This window comes from Penicillium cataractarum, assembly GCF_028827025.1.
Source record: "Penicillium cataractarum strain IBT 29864 chromosome Unknown utg000002l, whole genome shotgun sequence".
Classification (NCBI taxonomy): Eukaryota; Fungi; Ascomycota; class Eurotiomycetes; order Eurotiales; family Aspergillaceae; genus Penicillium; species Penicillium cataractarum.
The window spans coordinates 1,995,009-2,017,598 of record NW_026622738.1 but is presented as its reverse complement, the minus strand read 5'-3'; the positions used below and the strand labels follow the sequence as shown (position 1 = coordinate 2,017,598).

The 22,590-nt window shown below is 51.5% G+C and overlaps 6 protein-coding genes across 6 annotated transcripts; 3 read left to right on the top strand and 3 right to left on the bottom strand.

Moving 5' to 3' along the window:
- Positions 1 to 182: 182 nt before the first annotated feature.
- On the top strand, positions 183 to 2,105 carry N7496_002802 (kynurenine--oxoglutarate transaminase; the record flags this gene model as incomplete). The annotated part of the gene is made up of 9 exons (XM_056695733.1): positions 183 to 379; positions 444 to 512; positions 594 to 678; positions 737 to 842; positions 903 to 975; positions 1,043 to 1,196; positions 1,254 to 1,267; positions 1,322 to 1,745; positions 1,815 to 2,105. 9 exons carry the CDS (start codon positions 183 to 185, stop codon positions 2,103 to 2,105), a joined length of 1,413 nt encoding a protein of 470 aa, XP_056557945.1.
- A 746-nt stretch (positions 2,106 to 2,851) lies between these two features.
- On the bottom strand, positions 2,852 to 6,737 carry N7496_002801 (uncharacterized protein; the record flags this gene model as incomplete). The annotated part of the gene is made up of 4 exons (XM_056695732.1): positions 2,852 to 5,043; positions 5,126 to 5,203; positions 5,306 to 6,086; positions 6,144 to 6,737. The coding sequence occupies 4 exons, from the start codon at positions 6,735 to 6,737 to the stop codon at positions 2,852 to 2,854; spliced, it is 3,645 nt and encodes a 1,214-aa protein (XP_056557944.1).
- Positions 6,738 to 9,790: 3,053 nt separating this feature from the next.
- prm1 (pheromone-regulated protein PRM1) lies at positions 9,791 to 11,995 on the top strand (the record flags this gene model as incomplete). The annotated part of the gene is made up of 1 exon (XM_056695731.1): positions 9,791 to 11,995. One exon carries the CDS (start codon positions 9,791 to 9,793, stop codon positions 11,993 to 11,995), a length of 2,205 nt encoding a protein of 734 aa, XP_056557943.1.
- Positions 11,996 to 12,299: 304 nt separating this feature from the next.
- Positions 12,300 to 16,572, bottom strand: N7496_002799 (putative xanthine dehydrogenase HxA; the record flags this gene model as incomplete). The annotated part of the gene is made up of 4 exons (XM_056695730.1): positions 12,300 to 13,983; positions 14,040 to 15,991; positions 16,060 to 16,263; positions 16,327 to 16,572. 4 exons carry the CDS (start codon positions 16,570 to 16,572, stop codon positions 12,300 to 12,302), a joined length of 4,086 nt encoding a protein of 1,361 aa, XP_056557942.1.
- Positions 16,573 to 17,088: 516 nt separating this feature from the next.
- Positions 17,089 to 18,961, bottom strand: N7496_002798 (uncharacterized protein; the record flags this gene model as incomplete). Its single annotated transcript, XM_056695729.1, has 2 exons — positions 17,089 to 17,158; positions 17,235 to 18,961. 2 exons carry the CDS (start codon positions 18,959 to 18,961, stop codon positions 17,089 to 17,091), a joined length of 1,797 nt encoding a protein of 598 aa, XP_056557941.1.
- Positions 18,962 to 21,382: 2,421 nt separating this feature from the next.
- On the top strand, positions 21,383 to 22,278 carry N7496_002797 (uncharacterized protein; the record flags this gene model as incomplete). Its single annotated transcript, XM_056695728.1, has 5 exons — positions 21,383 to 21,458; positions 21,618 to 21,782; positions 21,886 to 22,034; positions 22,102 to 22,198; positions 22,259 to 22,278. 5 exons carry the CDS (start codon positions 21,383 to 21,385, stop codon positions 22,276 to 22,278), a joined length of 507 nt encoding a protein of 168 aa, XP_056557940.1.
- Between the last annotated feature and the right edge of the window lie 312 nt (positions 22,279 to 22,590).

Sequence of the window (22,590 nt, the reverse complement as noted above, 5' to 3'; positions counted from 1 at the left end):
AAAAGCATGTATTCAAAGTACCAATCACGCTATAGTCTGTACACAACCATGCAACTACCCGATGAAGAATGTTACTCCAACGGGTTTCCCGCGTTCGGGACGGAGAAGCACGCCATTCGCGAGCCCTGGATGACTCTTGACTCCGCAATTTCTCCTCATTGTCCCTCGACACTTCTTTCCTCATGATTGTCGGTCGCCCGTCTATTCTCGCCACGCTCGTTCGATCCAAGCCAACTGCTTCTAGACTGCCCGCGCCCCTCGTTCCCTCGGTGCTACCCCGCCTTCCTAGTCTCGGCGCAAGAACAATGTCCGCAACAGCTTCGCGGCCCGACCCTTTTCGGCCGGCAAAGAGAGTCGCCGGTCAGCGACAGGATGTCTGGTGCGGCGCATCATCCAGGATTCGCAAATACGTGTTAGGAAGGAGCTCTGATCAAGGGGAATAGGTCGATTGTCAACGAAGCCGCTGCGGCTTCGCCCGTGCAGCCGATTGTGAACATGGGCCAAGGCTTCTTGTGAGTAGTCATTGGGCTGTATAAGCTGTGTGGTTTCTTTGAAAGGACAATTTTTTTTAATATATATCATTCATTGTGCAGTGGCTACAATCCCCCCAAGTTCGCAATTGATGCTGCAAAGGAGGCCCTGGATCGCGTGGAGTGCAACCAATATTCCCCGACCAAGGTAATATGACGCCGGATTCATAAAGGTTATTATAGAGCTCTAGCTCATGGTTTTTTAGGGTCGCCCTCGTCTGAAGAAGGCCATTGCAGAGGCATACTCAAAGTCCTTTGGCCGAACCTTGGACCCCGAGACTGAGGTCACAATCACCACCGGCGCAAATGAGGGTGAGTGATCCCGCGCGAGAGTGTCGGACAACCAAAACTGATTAATGGATTATCATCAAGGCATGCTGAGCGCTTTCATGGGTTTCATCGAGCCTGGTGACGAGGTCATTATTTTCGAGCCCTTCTTCGACCAGTAAGATTCACACTACATCAGGTCCACGCTCCATCCAAGCTTATATAATAGCTGACGCATTGAAAAGGTATATCAGCAATATTGAAATGCCCGGTGGCACCATCCGATATGTGCCTCTGCACCCGCCCAAGGATGGCGCAACCAGAACCTCTCCTGCATCGGAGTGGACTGTTGATTTCCAGGAGCTTGAGAACACCATCAACTCCAAGACCAAGATGATTGTAAGTTTTCCTGGCCAATGAACAAGGTGATATCTGATACTAACGTTTCAATGTTAGGTTTTGAACTCTCCGTAAGCTAAGATACCCGTTTCATCTGATCTCTCATATGCTAACTACTTATACAGCCACAACCCTCTTGGCAAGGTCTTCTCGAAGGAGGAGCTCCAGCGTATTGGTGACCTCTGTGTCAAGCACAACCTGATTATCCTCTCTGATGAAGTTTACGACCGTCTCTTCTATGTTCCGTTCACCCGGATTGCCACCTTGTCCCCCGAGTTGTACGAACGTACTATCACTGTGGGCTCGGCCGGTAAGGCCTTCTACGCCACTGGCTGGCGTGTAGGATACCTGATTGGACCGGAGCATCTGATCAAGTACGTTGCCGGTGCACACACCCGCATTTGCTACAGCAGTGTGTCTCCCCTTCAGGAAGCTGCCGCCGTGGCCTTTGAGCAGGCTGATAAGGTCGGCTTCTGGGATGAGAGCCGAAATGAGATGCAGCAGAAGATGAAGCTGTTCTGCGAGGTCTTTGATGAGCTCGGTATCCCGGTATGTTTAACATTGCATTCATGCATATGCCCTTCGTTGCGGTCCACCTTATCTAATCGTATCCTTCAGTACTCCGAGCCCGAAGGTGGATACTTCGTGCTAGCCAACATGGCATCTGTCAAGCTGCCGGCCGACTATCCCTTCCCGCCCCATGTGGCGAGCCGCCCTCGTGATTTCAAGCTCTGTTGGTTCCTGATCCACGAGGTTGGCGTCGCTGCCATCCCGCCCACGGAGTTCTATACCGACGCCAATGCCCACATTGCCGAAGACTATCTCCGCTTTGCTGTCTGCAAGAATGACGATGTTCTGGAGACTGCGAAGGAGAGACTGCGGGGCTTGAAGAAGTACATTACCCAGTAAATAAGTCCTCCAGTTTATTGTACTCATCCATAGATTCCCAAAATACAAAGAGACCGGACAGCCGCTTATATTAAGACCTTGCAACTTTCAATGCGCCTCTTCCCTAACATTTATTGTGATATCTTGTTGACCACCACCAATTGCACTGACTAGTAGCTCTATTTTAACGTTTATCTTATTGATGACTGGGGGTTTACTATCCAGTCAATTCCCTTATACAGGCATTTCATATCTACAGGAAATTGAACATGTTCTTGACGATCCGGGAAGAGAATTGTCATTCTCTAAAAAATTAATCATCTGGTCATCACGACTGGCCACGGCGCAGCGGGGGACTGTCCGTTGCGACACAGTGGTGAGAGGACCCCACTACTCAAACAATCAACGACATCCGAATTATAGGGCTTTATGTTGTAACAAAAGAAGAAGCCACTCGCAGAAAAGAATTTGCCACTAGAACCCGGATGCCGTACACGTACACCAAACAAGTGATGGTAGGAGTCCCGCCCCTCCCATCACCACAAAAAGAAAGTTAATCGGATCGCCGCATGCTAATGAGAGTCTGAGGGAGGACCGGGCACTTCCTCGACTCAAACTCCTCTGGCAAAGGAGCTCAAGCCGGGGAGGCTTGATGACGGTTTTATTCCTTGACCACAGAAACCCACCAGCACACGCCGTCCGCACCACAACTTCTCCGCTGTGCGGTCCTTCTGCGACCAAGACCACCACCCGTGCTAAAGGACATCTTAGCACACTTCTGGACCTTCCATCTCCATGAGGCCTGTCCCTGGACCATCCCAAGCCTCGCCACGCCGGAAGAGTCGTTTCTCCTCATCGACGACATCGTCGAATCCCTCTCCGCGCGTCCGGTCGTACACACTTGTGACAGTGGGATGGGTGGTTCGATGCGCTCGAAGAAGCCAGTGACTGCATTCTTCATTGCTGACAAGGCGTTCGAAACATTGATCCCATCCTAACGTGCCCAAGAGGTTCCGCCACTCAGCAAAGCAGATCGGGTCCCGGCAATGACGGGGTGGTCGGCCGTTCCATTCGGTCTCGCAAGCGTGTCGCAGGCCCAGGACTTCCGGGTCAAGAGATACACCTAACTCCCAGGATATCTGGCGCCGAAGCTCGAAGTCCAGTTGAGGCGACCACTGATTCTTGGCTTGGAGCCTGTCCCGCAGCAAACGGAACATGTAGGCAACCAGTGGCTGGACCTCAACTGATTCCAGCAAACACACTGCAAGGATCCGTCGGAAACGGTCCTTCTCAACCGGATCGGCGAAGCGCACGATCAGGGCCACACGAGGCGAGCACCGCCCTTCCCACTCGTCCAGCCTTGTACCAGAGACAAAGGAGTCTTCCCAGTCCGCGAAGAGGAAGTAGTCACCTTCCTGACGCGCTGTAGTGAACCACATTGCCTGCCGGTGACGCTCAGGACTATCCCAGCCATTCTTGCAAGGGATTGCGGGAGGTCCGACTCGGATGTCCGGGGGTATCGAATTATCCACACAGGGATCTTTCATCGATGCCTGTCCGCAGTGAAGCCAGTGGATCTTGACATCTTCCCGCATGTGTTCCTTCCCGCAGTACATGACGCGCGAAAAAGGTCCACAGAACGGACAGACGACAGATTGACAATCCCACAGGTTGCACTGCTTCCAACAGCCCGCCTTTGCACACCGGAAGGAGTGGAATGTCAAGTCCCAGAAGAATTTGCCAATCTCTGGTTCCTTTTGCTTGTATTCCACATTCCTTCCAGGTACATCAGAGGGACCCGGAGCCGTTTTTGTCGGAGGCGTTGGATACGCACCTCCACCGCAAGGTCGATGGGGATTCCCCAGCACATAGGACTGGCTGGTTACAGGGTTCCCTTCCCATGACGTTGCGGCAGGTGTGGGCGCCTGGTGCCATTGAGAAGGACTTTGTTGGTAGGCACCGTAGCCAGGTGCTACGGTTGGAGATGGAGCAAAGCCCCCACGGGGTCCCGCTGGTACCACGGCCATCATAGGACCGGGCATTCTGGCTGGGTTAACCCCAGAGACGAATCCACCGTCCCGTTTGCGCCCTGCTGGTACCGCGGTGTGGAAGCCAGACGTCTTGGCTGGGTGAGCATAGGTCCGTGGTGCACCTCTGCGCCCACGTCCTGCTGGTACCACTGCCTTTCTCGAGAGGCGGGGCGTCTTGGCAGGCGGTACACGCTTTACAGGTGCCCCTCGTTGAGTCGGGTTCCCAACTGTTGCCATGCGTTTAGGGTATAACCCGGGCGTCCTGGTCGGGGTAGTCGCCGAAGAGGGTTCGTCTTGCTGTGGGTGGCTTGCGGACACGGCAGCAGTCGACAATGGCCGAATTTCAGCTGATTCCGGACTGACGACCAGCAATTGACGGCTGGTAGGTCGCGGAGTCACTGGTCCCAAGACGCTCGACTGATCCTCTGCGGATGCAGTGGATTCTTGGCTAGAATGAAGCGACTGGGGTGTTTTGGCCAAGGTCGTGATGTCTCCAGCTCGTTGTTGTCCCCGGGCCTTCTTTGGCGGCTGATGATGAGTCGCAGGGCCGGATAAGGGTTCAGCACGAGGCTGCAGGGGCTGGTCAGTGATACCAGACACGTCCTGCGGCGAAACCTCTTGCTGACGAGCTTCGACATGAGCTGTTGCTGCGCATGTGTCGTCCAGTTCATCCCCCGACTTCGTGGCGTCTTGGCGGCCTTCTGGTGCCTTGGAATCCCGCTTTTCATGCCTGTCCCCGACAACAAGCAGCGGAGACGTTGCTCCAAGTACCGGCTCAACCTTCGAAGTCGGACTGGGAGATTCGCGCTCCGAACGCGGAGAAATCTCCCGGGGATGGGTGGTGGGTTTTGCAGGGGTCGCTGTTGCAGACAACCGCTGCACATGAGACTCTGGCTGAGCGCCAGTTATGGTCTCCAAAAAGATCACTTCTACGATGAGCGTTAGCAAGATAGTCATATCAATGTGGCAGAACTCAATATAACAAATGAGTTGCGGAGATCCAAAACTTACCTTCTTGACTGGGCTCGCGAGAGTCCCCGGGCAGAGATGTGGTCTCAGAGTCTGATTCGACTCTGCTTGTCTGGTGTTCTATAGTTCTTATGTTAGCTTCAAACTCGATAGTTGAAGGTGTGGGCTATAGATCGGAAGGATATGGGAAACCGTGCAATCGACCAATTGGGCGTTTCTTACCTGGAACACCTTCTTCATCAGACTCCCCAGTGAAGGAAACATTGGGGGCCAGGGGAGGAGTATGGGAATTTCGAGAACCTGTGGAAATTTTCGAGGGAGACTGCGAACGCGCAGTCAAGAAGGAGGCACTGCCAGATGTTGGGGACCGCAAGTCGACCTCAATAAGGTCGACATTCCCAACGACGAGGGTTTGACCAGCCGCGCCGCACGCTGCGGACGCTGACTGTTCGTCGTTTGGTTGAACTTGCCGCGGCTGTGCATCTGCGTGCGCTTCTCTTACTGCCTTGTGGTAGGCTTTCTTCCTTCTCTTCTGGTTCTTCTTCTTCTGGTTCTTCGTCAACCCCGTCTTTCCCATCGTCAAGTTCTCACACACCACCGCGTGGGGCTGGTCAAGCGGCGTGTTTGACATTCCCTCCTGCTCCTCCTCTGTCTTCCCCTCGCTGGGTGAGACCACACTCTTTTCCGGGCCCTGGCTGTCAAGGCTTGGGTGCTCTCCCGTCACCAGCTCATCATCATCGACCACGTCAGCAGCGCTACGAGCAGCTTGCTGGGTCGAGTCCTTGATGAGTTTCTTGAACTCGCCCAAGATACCGGTTGACGATCCCTCTTTAGTATTAAGAGGTGATGCGTCGTGGATGAATTCGGCATCAGGCTTTTCAGCCTGGGATTCACGCTCTTCACTTTCATCCTCGGAACTTGGGCGTCGGTGATACCGAACACACATCCAAACCCGAACAGGCAGGGTCATGAGCTGCATGAAATACAGCTGTTGCTGCGGCGTCTTTTGATAAGTTAGCTTCAGAACTCCTTTATCATTCTGACAAGGCGTGTTACTTACTTGTCGCTGACCCACTGCAGACTTGTACTCGTCAGCATGTCGATTCACCGCCAGGAGTGCCGCTTCTCCTGTGTTTACCCGGAACTTGAAGAAGTACTGGGATGAGAACTGCGTCCAGCCGACCTTGCAGTTGTAGGCCTTCGGGGCATTAGTCCACGAATGCTCCTTCTCATGCTGACGCGCCCATCTCTTCTTCGTCAGGAATCTGGTTGTCACCCTTCTCCCGACAACTGTTTCCACGATGCCGTAAGGGTTGACGCCGGCAACCAGATCCTGGATGGTACGAAGAAGTCCAACTCGGCCTCCTGGGTACTCGGCCGGCAGTTGGAAGATGAACTTAAGTGCGTCGGTCGACTGGTCTAGCTGTTGCTGGAACTCAGGGCCTGAAGATGCAGGTGCCATCTTCAGAATGAGAGTTGGGGTTTCTTCCCTCCACTGGAAGATCTGCAGCTCCAGCCAGTTGTCCGCAGACTCATTATCTACTCCTTCAGGTCCTGGGAAGTGGTGGACGTTCTTCTGGGAGTCCAGAACCAGGGCATATTCGCCGTCAAGCTGGTTTGCCTGATCGGTGAGGCGACTTCCTTGGATGCCCATGTTGATGAGGATCCTTTGAACGTCGACAGGGACGAGGTTAAAGAAAAGGCCTTCGAGATACTGGTCAGCAATAGGACATATGTTCCATGAGCGGAGACACTTACGAGAAAAATGAGTTTCTCGCAGGGAAGGGGGGTGGCGAAGACCTGGACGAGATGTCGAGATCAAGAGGTCCGAACACAGGCTGTGACGAAGACATGTCAGCATGATTATCTACGATCCAGGTGCGTGAAATACTCGACTACTTACAGATGATGTGTGTCGGTGGGCTGTGAGCTCCGAGGAGCAACCGTCACACCAACCGATGTTGGAACCTGCAAAGACGGTCTGTTAGCCTTGACGATCAGGGTCTGATGGGTGGCTTGTCTCATCGAGACTAACCTGAGGGGTGCAGTCAAGTGGGTGATGAGTTGTGAGGTGCAAGAGATGGTGATGATGAGAGAACACGGGCGCGTTACCAGGTCAAAGGATGTTGTGAAGTGACGTGAGGTGACGGGAAAGTGCTGTCCAAGGTTGGGGATACCCGTCGGTGCTATCGACGAGAGGACGAGGGGGAGAGATGGGGAAAGGAAAGATTGTGCAGGACGGGCAGCGAGATGAAGGAAACGAAGGAGCAGTACCCTGCAGTCGATATCGAAGCTGGTGCCTTCGACTCGCAAACAAGAGGTGGACGTACCTTGGATGCTGTTGCAAACGACAGCGAAGTGACGAGACGTCACTATCGAAAGCCTCAACGAGGCAGGCGTTGCTTCAACGGAGAAGGGGGACTCTATCCAGATGGATGAGGGAGAGAAGAAATGCGCTGGGTGTGTTGAGGATGGAAAAGATGAAGAGGAGAGAGAAGAAGAGACGGAGGGTTTTGTGTTGCGTCGTGGGACAGGCAATCGCATCGTCAGAAACCGCGCGACCTATCGACGACATCATCGCCGACAACATCACCCACGAAGACAATCGACAGCAATCGACGACTAAGCGGGTCAGAACTAGACGCTCCCTCAACCTACTTTAGGAGTCTCTACATCTTCAGGATGCAAACGCAGCATGCTAGGTAACGACCACTCGACGACTAAGCATAGGAAAACTGGCCCGCTGGAAAAGTCATATTCGTGGCCGCGGCATTACAGTCCAGTGCCTTCAAGGGCTATCTTATGGTTATCATAACCATCCCGTGTACTGAAGGCGGGAACAGTTCGTTTGTCTCCCCTGTACATTCTGGAAGTGATTCTCTGAGAGGGGAGAAACTACCGGAATTGAACGAACAGCGCAGAAATATCCAGTTTAACAAGCAATCTCGAATACGGATATCAAGATATCTACAACGAGGTCCAGAAAGTCCGCACGGTTACGTGGATGCAATCAAGAGGATACGGGATTGTGAACAACCACAATAGCTTTGTTCCGGAACTCGCTGGGTGATCCTGAGATGCACAGGAGGCGTGCAGACTCTTCTTCCATCGTTTCTCAAGATATTCGAGCAATGATGGTGGATGTGGCCCATTTCCTTGGGTTGATTTATTGCGGTGAGATGAAGATGGGGGCTCTGTTGGTTTACAGTGTAGCAAAATATCCATTGTTCCCTCGAGATATATAGTGGGTGTATTCGTTGGAACGGAATTACGGAAATTTTCAAATGGAATCTTACGGGCCATGACATACATATTTACCATAGTGAGAGCCATGCTACGGATATAGATTTAAGCTTAAATGAACTTCCTGCCTGTCTCTTATCGACCTTGGAGATTTAGAGTCCTGGGAGGTCGTCACAACTAGGGTACAAAGTGGCACGTGATGTATGTAAGGTCCCTGCACACCGCCTACCCAACCCGGGCTGAAGATGAGCCAAGTTTCTGCCGGGCGCTTAACCGTTGCAGCTCCTCAGGTTGCAGGCTGCAGCCAACAGGACGGAGCTTCCCGTGTCTCTGGCTCTGCTTAGGTCTGTCCGCTGGTATGAATTTCCATCTTGCTGAATTCCTTTGATTGCGAGGGTTGGAATCTCAATGTTATTGTATATTGCCCCAAGTATGAAGCGCTGACAGCCTGACAGTCTATGGGAAACTCAAAAGGGGATTCGTCACACGGAGAAGTGGGTCTGATCTAGTGGCACGGTGACTCTGACGGAGCCATCCAACCACCTGCGTCCGTTGAGATGACAGTCGATTTAGCCCGGAAATCCTGTGGACCCGCTCGTCCCTCTTTTGGCTCTCGCGTTATTCGAGACACCCTTACCCTCCAGCAACCCCGGAAACAAAGAGGACTAACAGCCAGCGCCATCCAAACAAAGCCTCTTTGTCAGCGCCACATGACACTGGAAACACCGGAGCGGGTCCTGAAAGACCCACCCGTTCGAGTCTGACATCGTGACACACCGGCGATTGGCTTTCAGCAAGCGGCCACTAAGCGCTCACAGCAACGATGGGGACTCACAGGGTCTAAATTTGACTGACCCTGGGACTCTTCAGCACTAGACGAGGCATATACGCGCTTTGATGCAGGATGAAACAGATCCTGGCTCCGATCAGTTGTCAACCGGCTTTATTTTTATGCCTTTCTTTGTTTCGGCTTGGGCATGACACCCTCTGACTGGTCATGGCAATGTCTCCGGGGTCGCTAAATGCTTCAAATGGGACCTCTTTATAAAAAGATCAGCCTCCTGGGAGATGGATTAGGTGTAATAGATTGGCGCTGGCTTCCAGAAATAATGTTTGTGTATTGGGCTTGGAATTCTGTTTGACCTTCTATTCATCGCTTTCTATTTTGGTCTCCAGCTTCCTCATTTTCCGTGGCGGTTGCCTTGACACTTATTACTTTGATTGTTCTTCTCTTTTCTAGGCTGCATCCTCTCTCGATTAACATCTCCCTCCTTCACTGCCTAACATCCCCTCTATACACTATGCTCCCTTAGAACACCTCAACCCTTTACTTCTTTTTATAATCCCTCCTGTGAAATACCCTCCTCTCCTCCTCTCCGCTGTACAGTCTCGATTGCGACTACTTAGTCGCCATTTCGTGTTTCCCGCTGGACGTCGAAACATATTCCCTTCCACAACGACATCATGATATTCACACGATCTGGGAGATCAGTCTTTCCCTTACTCCCTCCATATGGAGCCCACGACCCTTCCAACGGGCGAATCATTCCTTTGCATCCAGATGGCCTTACGCCATATCTTGGCCTGCGCGCCCGACTCTCACAAGTCTGGATCAACCGCTGGACGATATTGCTGATCCTAGTCCTGGTCCGAGTTTTGATTGCTATCGGAGGTGTTCGCAGTGACATGGCCTCAGCTAAGCGCGAGGCATTGTCTGCGTGTACCTCCGTGGAGTCCATGGGGAGTGCAATGGCCTCCATGCCGCACTACCTGGCCTCAGGCGTCAACGAGCTCACTGCTTCGGGAATTGACCATGCGGTGAATGGCCTGAACACTATGCTTATGCTTACCATCACGGGTGTGGAGGAGATCATCTTGTTCATCATCAAGATCATGTACCAGACCTATCTCTGTCTCGCTACGATGGTGGTGCGAAGCAGTGTCCATGTTGCTACCGAGCTGATTGAGGAGGTTGCGGGCTTCTTGAACACCACCATCAAAGCAGCGGTGAAGGATGTTAAGAAGACGGTCACTACCTTTGAGGACGCACTTAATGAGTTCGCCAGTTTAGTCAACACGGCTGCAAGCGCTCTGGGAGCTGATCTGCCAACGTTGAATCTGAATAGTTCACTCAGCTCTTTGGATAATATCGCCATTCCGTCTTCAATCAACACCACTCTCGATAAACTCAGTGACGATATTCCGTCATTTGATGAGGTACAGAACTTCACCGAGAACGTTATCCGACTACCTTTTGAAGAGGTCAAGAAACTGGTAAACGGCTCATTGGGAACTTACAGCTTTGATCGCAACGCTCTGTCCGTCCCACAAAAGCAGCAGCTCTCCTTCTGCGATGACAACGACGGTATAAACAGCTTCTTCCAAGGAGTGACCGACATTGCAGTCACCGCACGAAAAATCTTCATTGCCGTCATCCTGATTGCAGCCGTTCTGGCCTGCGTTCCCGTCGCATGGCAGGAGATCCGCCGATGGCGCCAGATGAAGGAGCGCTCCCAACTTGTCCGCAAGGAAGCCCACGACCCCATGGACGTCGTCTACATCGTCTCTCGGCCATACACTGCCGCGACAGGAATAAAGGCTGCAAGCCGCTTCAGCAACAGTCGTCGCCAGATTCTAGTGCGCTGGGCCGTCGCATATGCCACCTCCATGCCGGCTCTATTCGTACTCGGTATCGCCATCGCAGCACTGCTCTCCTGTCTCTGCCAATACATCCTTCTCAGAAGTGTCGAGAAAGTCGTCCCCGAACTGAGCACCGAAGTCGGTGAATACGCCGATAAAGTCGTGAGTGCGCTAACAAATGCCTCCGTGGCATGGGCTACCGACGCAAACAAGGCGATCGACTCCATGGACGATGATCTGAATAACAAAATCTTTGGCTGGGTGAATACCAGTACGACGGCCGTCAATGACACCCTTGAGACCTTCGTAGTGAAAACTCAAAACGTCCTGAATGAAACCTTCGGCGGCACGCTCCTCGAAGAACCTGTCCAAGAGCTCTTTGACTGTCTCATCGGCCTTAAAATCGAGAGCGTTCAAAAGGGTCTCACATGGGTACACGACCATGCCCACATTGATTTCCCCCATCTTCCAAACGACACATTCTCTCGTGGCGCGAACGCTAGTATCTCCAACGACACGAACGCATCCGATAGTTTCCTCGCCGACGCAGGGGATACAACCTCCAACAAAATCACAGAAGTAGTCCAACGAGTCATCGACAAACTCAAAGACGGTCTACGCACAGAAACCCTCATCGCCACCGCCATCCTTCTACTCTGGGTCCTCATCGCGCTGATCGGTATCCTCCGCGCAATGACGCTCTTCTGGGGACGCGAACGGAATCGCGGTGATGGAGGCGGTCATGCCATGGACCCCGTTCCTAACAACCCTGCCCCCGCACCGGAATCTAGGGAGTTCACCGATATACCCCTGACTGCTATCCCGAGGAATGAGCTTGGATTTATTCAGGCTGTGCCGCGGTATGAGACGCCCGTTGCGAGCTCTGCGCAGGCTAGGGGTGAGACGTCGTTGACGGATGAGAAGCTTGGGTTTGCGGGGCAGAGGGATTATGATTCTGCGCTTAAGGTTGATGCGCAGCCGGCGTTGCGGAAAAGTAATTATGTCGAGTATGATGTGAAGAGGGGTTGATTCATTTTTGATATTGAGCGTTATTCTATTCGTGTATCATCTTTTTGCATGTCAAGGTGCTGGTGGAAAGGTTTTATTACCTGGGAGTTTTTGGCTTAATGACCCAATTGCATCCTGCATTTCTTGATCATCTACATCGCTTGAAGAATAGACTAGGATCTCTCATATGCATGAGCTAAACTCGGTTCCGCGTTGGAAGCTTACATTGAACGGCGTAGTTCTTAAACAATCTCATGATAAAATTCTAAATGGACATCGTTGTACATGCCATGCCGTAACTCGTATATAACATAACACGCTCTCACTAAATAGCAACAAAGAAACTCTGCTCGCCCTCCTTGGGAGTCACCCGCGCCCGCTCAACAATCGGATCAGCACAGCTGATACGGATACGCTCCGGGGTAGCAGGGCTAACCAAGCTCAGCACCTCCTCAACACCCCACTGCTTCCGAGCAGCCTTGAGCGCATCGCGAATAGCGAAGAACATGGCACTACCCATGAACAAGGGCGGCTCGCCGATACCACGGGACCGCTGGATAGTACGCAGATTCTCCCATTCAACATCCTTCAGCAAGCTCACGTTGAAGACCTGGGGGATATCGCGGAAACCGGGGATCTTGTAGTTACCCGGACCGCGGGTGAAGATTTGGCCCGAGGCGCGGTGCCACAGGCTCTCTTCTGTCGTGAAGAGTCCCTGGCCCTGGATGTAGGCACCTTCGATCTGGCCGTAGTCGATAGATGGGTTAATCGTTCGGCCAACGTCCATCTTGATATCGGCGCGCAGAGGAGTCCAGTCTCCAGTCAAAGTGTCGATCTGGACTTCGGCCGCGGTGATACCCTGAGTGAAGTAGAAGAACATCTGGCCGGAGTTCTCACCCCAGACGTAGCCGATATCGGGAGTCCGGTAGTAGCCCTGTGCGGAGAGGTTGACACGGGAGAAGTATGCTGCGTGCGCGAGCTCTTTCATAGTCGCGTCGGGCATCTTCTCCCGGAATGGGCGGAGTCGCTCATTCAGCTGCTCGCAGGCGTTGAAAATGGCGTAACCGTTGAGATCCGAGCTGGCAGATGCTGCAGTTGAAGAAGTGTTGGCAACCGTGTTGGTCGCTGTTTCGGCAATGAAGACGTTGTCTTGTGGCACTCCGAGAGCTTCGGCGGCGATCATGGTCATCTTAGTGTGAAGACCCTGACCCATCTCGACACCTCCGTGGGCAACGAGAACACTGCCGTCATGATAGATGTGAACCAGAGCACCGGCCTGGTTCAGGAAAAGAGCTGTGAATGAAATACCAAACTTGGTCGGGACGATGGCCATGCCGCGTTTAGACCACTTGTGCTCCTTGTTATACTCCTCGACAGCCTTGCGGCGCTCCATGTAGTTGCTCTCCTCTAGGACTTGGTTGTACATCAACGGCACATACCAATCCTTGAGCTCCTGGTTGAAGTGGGTAGTTTCACCCGGCTTGTACATATTAATGGCCCGCATGTGCTCGGGTGAAATATTGAGGTGATCGGCAATCTCGGAGATGTAGCACTCGGCGAAGAATAGACCCTGAGGTCCACCAAAGCCACGGAAGGCTGTGTTGGAGACGGTGTTCGTCTTGCAGATTCGACCACGCACATAGATGTTGGGGATCTTATAGACACCGTCGATGTGAGACAAGCTTCGCTCGACGACCGCACCCGACAAATCTTGGGTGTGGCCACCGTTGGCGAACACGTCGGCGTCGAGAGCAAGAATCTTTCCCTCCTTGGTAACACCAACCTTCCATTTGCAGAGGAAGGGGTGGCGCTGACCGGATGTCAGGATGTCTTCGTCACGGTTCAGCATGCATCGAACAGGTCGATTAAGCTTCTTTGCGGCAGTGGCACAAATTCCAGCCAGCTGGATAGAGCGCGTTTCCTTGCCACCGAATCCACCCCCAAGACGCTTGACACGAGAGACAACCTTGTTGGCTGCGACTCCACAGACCTGGGCGATGTATGCTTGACTAGTTGATATGTTAGCATGAATTAGTTTGGTCAGACGGGGTATGCTGGAACTTACGTTTCGGTAGGGTTCTGTGTGCCACTCCAGACCTCAATCTCCCCATCCTCAGGCTTGGGAATGGCAACGCAAGCTTGAGTCTCCAAGTAAAAGTGCTCTTGACCACCCATGCGAGAGACGCCCTCAAAGATGTGGTCAGCCTGCTTGAAGCCCTCTTCCGTGTCACCATTCTTGATGAAGCGATAATGACCAAAGAACGATTCCGCCTCAATGGCCTCTTCCATGCTCAAGATAACGGGAAGATCCTCATACTCAACCTTGACAGCTCTCATGCCCTCCTCGGCGATCTTGGCAGTTTGCGCCACGATCACACCAATTGGCTGACCAGCAGTATTGACTTCATCCACGGCAAAGAAAAGTTCATCGGAGACGGGTGCTCCCCACCAATTGGCCTGTGGGTTTGGTAGATCGTTGTGGTCCACATAATCGACAACACCAGGGATCTCGAGCGCTGCGGAGGCGTCGACACTTAGGATCTTTGCATGTGCCTTGGTTGAAAGGACCATGCAGGCGAATAGCTCGTTTTGTTGAACTGGAATATCGTCGGTATATTGGGCTTGACCAGTGGATTGCTTGAGCGCAGCAACGTGAGGAGTAGCCTTGCCTAGGATCTTCTGCTGGTAAGCGACAGAAGCCTCGTGGTCCTTTGAACCAGTAGAAATGGCTCGTTCAATCTCAGCGACAACGTCGGCATCTAGATCAGCGGCCTTGACCTCGAGGCCCGAGAGAACATCGTGATAGAATCGATAGAAGAAGCCCATTGCCAAGGACTTCCGATAAGTGGCCATTCCACCGGGCACACCATAGGGCAGACTGAAGTCCTTCTCCAGAGCAGACATGACTCCTTCCAAAGTTTCGGGATTTGTGAATTTCTTGCCGATCAGCGCATCCTGAGCGTTCTTCGCTGAGACCGTCATGGCAGCCATGCCGCCGAAAACAAGGTTACAGCTGGTAACCTCGTTCGTATCAGACAACGAAACACGAAGCGCTGAGTTGACAATAGCAATATCATCGTCCTTTCGCTTAGCCTGCTTGTAGGCGCGAATGTGCTCTCCATTCTCCTGCGCAACTGGGATCCGCAGGCTGGCAATGATAGCGTCGGGCGCCAAAGCTGTCTTACGGTAGCCCTGGAAGAACTCAGTCATGGGAATTTCTTTCTCTCCCCCGAAAGACTTGGCGACCAGGATAGTGTTTGTGGCCACGAGCACAGGATTCAAATCAGAAATTGGAGAGGCAGTAGCCAAGTTACCAGCCGGCGACGCAACATTTCGAATTTGACGTCCAGCAAAGTACGCAAGCTGTTTCTTGATCGCCTTGAAAGGCTGGCTGCGATTAGGTCCGTAGCGTTCCACGGCTTGTTCACAGATATGCTCCAAATCAGTCAACGATACGTTGGCACCAATTTCGAGGCAGTCATCATGGAAGGTGAATTGTCGCAGCTCGGGAATATCGCCCACGTAGACGGACGCGGAATAGCGCATAGCCTTGAACTTGATTTCAATCTGGGTCTCTGTGCTTCCGCCGATCAACTTCGCCTCGGGGTGGATATGTTTGATCTGCAACAGCTGCTCCACAGTCACAGGTCGATACCACTTCTTCCTCTTGTTGCCGAAGACGAGGGGCTGGAAGTCATGCTTTCGTAGGGCGGCGGGGAAGATCAGTTCTGTATCGGGACTGTATTTCTTGAACTCGGGCGCTGGGAAGATGGGCTCTACGACCTCGGTCTCTTCGGTGGCAGGAGAACCCTTGCAGCAACCACCATCCTTCTTCTCCATGCAGCAGCCAGATCCTCCATTGGCTTTGGCCATACCACAGTTGTTGCGTGAGTTGAAGCTTTGGGCGGCGTCCAGGATGGGTCGGTATCCTGTGCAACGACACAAGTTGCCATCGAACGCTTCTTCGACAGCATGTTCTGAGGGAGTGGGGTCATTTCGTAGCAATGCATATAGACTCTATCATGGCGTTAGTTTACTTGCACTCATACTGGTTCCGCGCTATCGGAACAACTCCGAGGACGTACCATGACAATTCCAGGCGTGCAGAAGCCACACTGACTACCGTTGCCGACCGCAATCCGTTGTTGGATCGCGTGGGGCTTCTTCACATCACCAAGTCCTTCGACTGTGATGACATGTTTTCCGTCGATGGAAACGAGAGGAGCAATGCAGGCGTTGACGGAGGCATGGTAGATTTTCTTCGTTGTTTGGTTAAGGTGTGAAACGACCTATATATTTCCTCGAATGTCAATGAAAGCCCCGCCTCGAGCCCCTCCAAGAGGACTACCTACCACTGTACAAGCACCACAACCTCCTTCAGCACATCCAAGCTTGGTTCCAGTCAACCCAATACCTCTCAAGTATTCCAACAATGTGAGCTCCGGGTTAAGCGTGTCGACGGCGACTTTCGTGCCGTTCAGATAGAATCGAATAGTATCGTCCCACTTCTCAGTCAGTTGAGCGAGCGAGGTGACCTTGGCCATCTCCTGCTCGACTTCACCGACCGAGTCAGAGTCCGTACTGCTTGCGGGCGCCATTGCGATAAGTGAAGGGAAGGGAGCAGTGGCAAGACGCGATAAGTATAGACGGCGTTCACGAGCGGCGGTCAATGGTTCATGCTGGACACGGGGCTCTTTAGTATATTTGGGGGAGATCGCAAAGACCTTCCTAAAGTTGTCACGAGATCAAAACTCTCACGGCAGCCACCAGAGTGATATTCAAGCCGACGGTGAAGAGGGGAAGTCCAGCAGAGACGAGATCAGAAGGGCAAGCACAATCAAAGGACGAGATAGAGCAACTCGCCCGCACCCCCACTGGGCTCCACCGTGGAACCGCACCGCTTCTGCGGGGATCGCCACACGCCGGGTCGGACGCCTATCAGAGTCCGCGGGATTACTAAACACTGCGCCAGGGCTGGATAACATCAAGATAAAGTATACCGTAGTACAGTAATAGTATTCTATAATTCCCATAGTGCGCCAGAAATGCGGTAGTACAAGAAACCATATACCAGAAGAAGATAAAACATGGAAATCCTCAAGAAGCAACTGCGCCTATTGAGAGGAGCTAGAAAAGGCCTTCTCCTCTTCCTCCCACTGCTTGCGCTCAACGACACTTCGAGCCCTGTAATAATCAACAATGATTAGCATTGATCCCAATGTCAAGTGGCCAGCACGAAAATGACTCGGTCAAGACTCACCGATACGCTTTTACGAATCGCCACACTTCGGTGTCCGCCAGATTCCAGGCTTCGGCGACATCCTTCATGTTGACCCCCTCGACGTTCTTGTTGTTGATCACCTCACGGGCCTTTCTAATCAATTCATACTCTTTGCCTACGCCCTGCTGGCTAGGGTTCTTGTTCTGCACGCTCTCCTTGTCACCGGCCGTATTCGGGTCGATCGCACCACTACGGGGGATCTTGAATCCCAATTGCCACTCGAACTCATCCAGAAGCTCGGCTGGAAGACTTTGTCCAGCCTCTGCAGGAAGTGACTCGACGGTCATCCACAGGGAGTTGGCAACGGCCTGGTCACCAGCGACAACCTGTTTGAATACTGTGCCCCGGGAGGAGCCGCCCAGCTCGTCTCCCAGGTGTTCCTTGGTAACCTCGGTCAACCAAGTATCACGCTCAGTCTCACGACGGATCTGGCGCGTATCCACTTGATCGGAGCTCTTCTGCAGACTGATCAGGGTATACGGGTGAGGCAGAGTACCGATGGTGAACAAGAAGGTGGTGTTTTTGAAGCTTGCTGGCTGACTGATCCGCATGGGCGACTTAGCGGAGCCGCAGGGGCGGCATTCGGGAATGTTGGGAGGGCAAGAGTTTGGCATCGGAGACTCCGGGCATTGGATGAGAGCCTTGGCCAAGCGTAGGGCCGGTTCCACCAGCGCGGTGGTATGTTGAGGGAAGGGCTTCAACACAGCCAGGCCGGCTGGGAAGGCGTTCTGGAAAGTGTTGTGGAGATGCCCATTGATGAGTTCCACAAGCTGTAGTCGGCCCGCTGCGGGGCTTTGGCCAATCTTCTCATGGACGGTCGGATAGTGCGAGGTGATGCTAGAGGATTTATAGTATGCCAGGGCAGTTGGCTGCTCCACCTTGAACAACGCTGGGTCGATCAGATCCGAGAAGGAAGTAGATTTCTCGTCCAGCTTCTTAACGGCACCTTCAATGGCCTGGTCAATTCGCTGCTTCTCAGCAGAATAGAGTCCACCTTGGAAGTTATCAAAACGTGTGATGAACTCGGGCGTCATTCCCCGTCGCAAAGCCGTCAACAGATTATCGTCGTATCGAGCCATGGGGAAGCATTCGAAGTCGGCCAGAATTCCAGCTCCCATGTGGCCCCAAGCCAACCAACGGAACACCTCGTTTTCCAAATCCGCATTGAGTTTCAGCTTCTGTACGACCTCGTAGTATGGGTTCTTCATAGCGTCACCGGGGGTAAGGATCACAGGCCGGAATCCCTGTGCGAACCAGGCTCGTCGCCAGGCGAGCAGAAGTTGATCATCAGCATTGTGGTCGTCCTTCAAGTCCTTGCCACTGTGCTTCTTCGGGTTATATTTAGGGTTGTAATAGGTGTAGATGCGACGGCGTTCCTGCAGCGGAGGAAGGACGGAGCGATTCTCATCCAGGGTAATGGCCGACGAGAAGGGATTCTTCCATTCCCAGGTGCTGAACCATTTCGACTCGCCGCTCGTACTGTTTGTTTGCTCGGCCGGGGGTTCGTGCGATGGAGGACGGAAAGACGGTAGGTGGAAGTTGCTCAGCGACGGGAGTTTCGGTAACGGGACATGATACTTCGTGGGTTCTTCACCCTCTTCCGTTTCGAGTGTCGGCTCAGGGATGGGAGAGGCCGAGAAGATAAAAAGGAGGAGCGCGACAAAGACAATGATAGCCAACAGCCCCGTGCTCCTATGAGGAATCATGTTTCTTTACAACCTCTGCTCAGAAAGTGGGAGCCGGTTGAGATGTGAATACAAGAAAGAGGCGGTGCAATCGCGGCCGCGATGCTGTTCTCATGGAGATCTGACCTCGAACACACCGGATTCGGGTAGGTCAAACCAGGTCCAGTTCTTGACGGGAAAGACGGGTATCTCGAAGAGTCAACGAATTATTCCATCGGATGAAGTCAATGCGACGGAGATTCTGCCACACCCTTGCCTCCAAAATGATGTCAGAGGGATAAAAAAGTACAATTCACTTCTCCTGAAGGAGCCAAGGCTCACTCGGTCTCGGGAGCTTCCTCGAATGCCTGGGGCATTGCAAACACGGGCTGACTCATCACATTACATCACCGCTGACACCTGATATTTTGGACATTTCCTAGACAGGACAATGAAGCTCTAGCTAGCTTTGTTCCAACTAGACACTATATCCTAACTGTCTTTGCCTCTTAGATATTATGCACGTAAAGTGGGAAATCAATTCTGAAAAAGATACCGCTTTTTCAAAGCTACGGCATTATGAATAGAAGTAAGCCACCTGATATAGTCAGACTTTGTTGAATGCAACGGCGTCTGTTGATATTACCAACAGGTACCGTGTACATAGTTGAGTAAACGGTATTTATGCTTCTAAAGCAAAAGTCAATTGTTTCATGTGGACAGAGGTAGATGTGTCTCTCCCAGATTGAGTTCCAAGATGCCCCTTGATCCTATACACCGACACTCGGCCGTCACAACACCAGAGCCGTAGCTCCGCATAAGAAAGCGTACGCCAATCAACGGGTATTATCTCTCGTCCGCTAGTGAGTTGCCGCTTGTTCAGGCACCAGTGTTAGGGTCTACCGGGCATGCTTCCTGAAGCTCTTTTGCGAAATGATTAAGCCCACGAAAGTTGTCCACCACACAATTTCTGTAATTGTAGATATATTTTTGGCAGTCCGGATAATTCTCCACCTGGCCTCCTAGATTATTCTCCACCGCATCCGCATTGCCAGAGATGTCTGCGATAAGGTCCCATGGACTTTCGTTAGAAAGAAGAACACAATCTGTATCATTTCTATAGTAGGTCGGTCTCTTAGTAGACAACATGAACCCTATGTTCTGTCCTGATTTCACCAGTGGTAACTTCACCATTTTCGGAGTTTGGGTTTAGAGGGTTGTTTAGAGGAGGGGGGGGGATTATTTACTTGGCTGTTTTTGTTATATCGTCCAGAAATTCCGAGCTGAACTTCCTAACCGTGGTAAAGAAGGAACCGTCCTGATAAGTTGTGTTAAAGGACTGAAAGTATACGCGGATTTGGTCTCGGACGTTGTGATTAGCCATAAGGCCCTCGTTCACCGAGAGTAGTTTCGGACTGCCACATGCTATGCGTTCGCCGTCGTTACTGTCGAGAGTTGCTGCCGCAGCGAGGAAAATGAAGGGAATGAACTGCTTCATTCTGAAATCAAAGTTGCCTTTCGCAGAAATCGAGCTATTTAAGTGAGGTCAAAAGCAGCAGGGGTGCTGTTTACTGCGATGAGCTACGAAATAAATCACAATGCTTAGCAGTCTGGTAATTACAAGGAATGGGGTTCCTGTTAATCATAAAAGACTAGGACGGTTGAAATTCTGATTAATATAATTACTCTAACTCATCCGTCTAGGTGATTTAATGTGTTTATGCAAGGAAGTAGCATAAACCGAATACAGGTCAATATAAAAGCAAACTGTTTCTGTTAGCTTTAGTGTTTTCCATAGATAACCTTTCAAAACTGGAGAATGATCAAGAAGGACATAGCCGTGCCTTCAACCCATACCTAGCGGTGAGGGGTACATATTCTAGGAGGTACTGCCAAGCTTCTAAACTCTAATCCTCCCAGGAAGAATATTTTGTGTATCTGTTTGGTCTAACGTTAGTGCTGCGTGCGCTGCGCAATGCTTTTTGCAAGGACCTCCATAACCATTAGCTGAGTGATAACTATAAAATTTAACTAATCGAACTAGTGAGCTCTAATAGCCTATGTACCAGATGATGCTCAATAATAATTAGTCAAGATTTCGAATGGCGTAACTATTATTACCTTACGAAGGATCACCTTTACACTAGGGCCCTGCGGGCGGCCGATAGTGCGAGGATCTACATGCAGTGATTCTACAGAGAGCGAAGTAGTGGTTAGATTTATAAGAACAAACATTATATGTATTATCGTAACGCCTCAATCCGAACCTGGAGTCGTATCCATACACTATCGGCTAATACGTAGGCAGGAACATGATATATGGACAGTCGGTCCGTGACCACCATAAAGCTTTTCCTTCTACCCTTATCCCCCTTTTTTCTTTAAGCAATCAGTACCTATCCCAGAGCTGTATCTGCTGTCTTCTAACCTTACAACTTACGATCATATCAATCCGACTTCAATATGCTACCTAATCTCTTTTACGTGTTGCCTGCCGTCTTGGCCATGTCACTTGAAGTCACGGCATCTATCCGCGCCAGTACGTCTCCCTCGAAGAACTTATGCATTATTAGATAGAATTTCCTTTATTCTGGCTGTATTAAAAATTTCTTAATATGGCCTTAAATCAACACCCCTTTTATCCCAAACCTCCTTCCTGTCACGGCTTTATGTATGACTAACTCCACCGATTGAAAAGCCGCGGTCCTCGAAGGCCAAATCGAGGGAACTCTAGCCTTCGAAGAGAGGGAGGATGGCCTTTTTATTGAGGGCGAGCTGTCTAACTTGACATTTGGACTTCATGGAATTCATATTCATGAGTTTGGAAAAACGGGCAACGGATGTGCCGATGCGGGTGGTCACTGTATGTCTGTCATCAATCCATGGTAACCCTCTTCGGCGGCTACAGAAGAACAGTGAATACCGGCGTGTAACAGGATAACTTACTAATTCTCGCATCAATATAGACAACCCAACCAATGTCGACCACGGAGCACCCGATGACGAAGTGCGCCACGTTGGTGACTTTGGAAATATTGATGTTACCGCGTCGCCTTACCGTCTTTCCTTCAATGATCGTGTTGCTACGCTCAATGGTCCATACACTATATTGGATGTGAGTATGAGGCTATCAATATCATCATCAATATCATCATCCATATTAGCTAATATAGATAAAATAGAGATCAATAGTTATTCACTCGGGCGCCGACGATCTCGGTAAGGGCAACAATCCAAATTCAAAAAAGAATGGTAATTCAGGGTCACGTTTGGCTTGTGGTATGTGCCGTTTTCTTAACTCCGCACGCCTGATTTACAGAGGTTAACATACTTTATCAGGCGTTATCCAGGAAGTTTAGATGGCGCAAATGATGCAGCAAAGGCCGCTGCTGTTTATTCCAGTCAATGTTAACTGTCGGGTTGAGGAGGTGGCATTTTACCAGTAGGGTCAATGCAGAGCAACGCGCGTCGTAGCATACTAACACTACGGAGTAGCCTCTCGGCTTAGAGATGCCCTCAAAATGAGGTCCTTTATAGCTCTCCAGACAGCATGTTGGCCTAATACAATCGAATCAATTCAGCTATATAGCCCTTCACACAAACATTATTTATACGAAGGATCCTAAGTAGAGAGATTACCAATGACTTGTCCTTGTAAGGGGGGATTATTA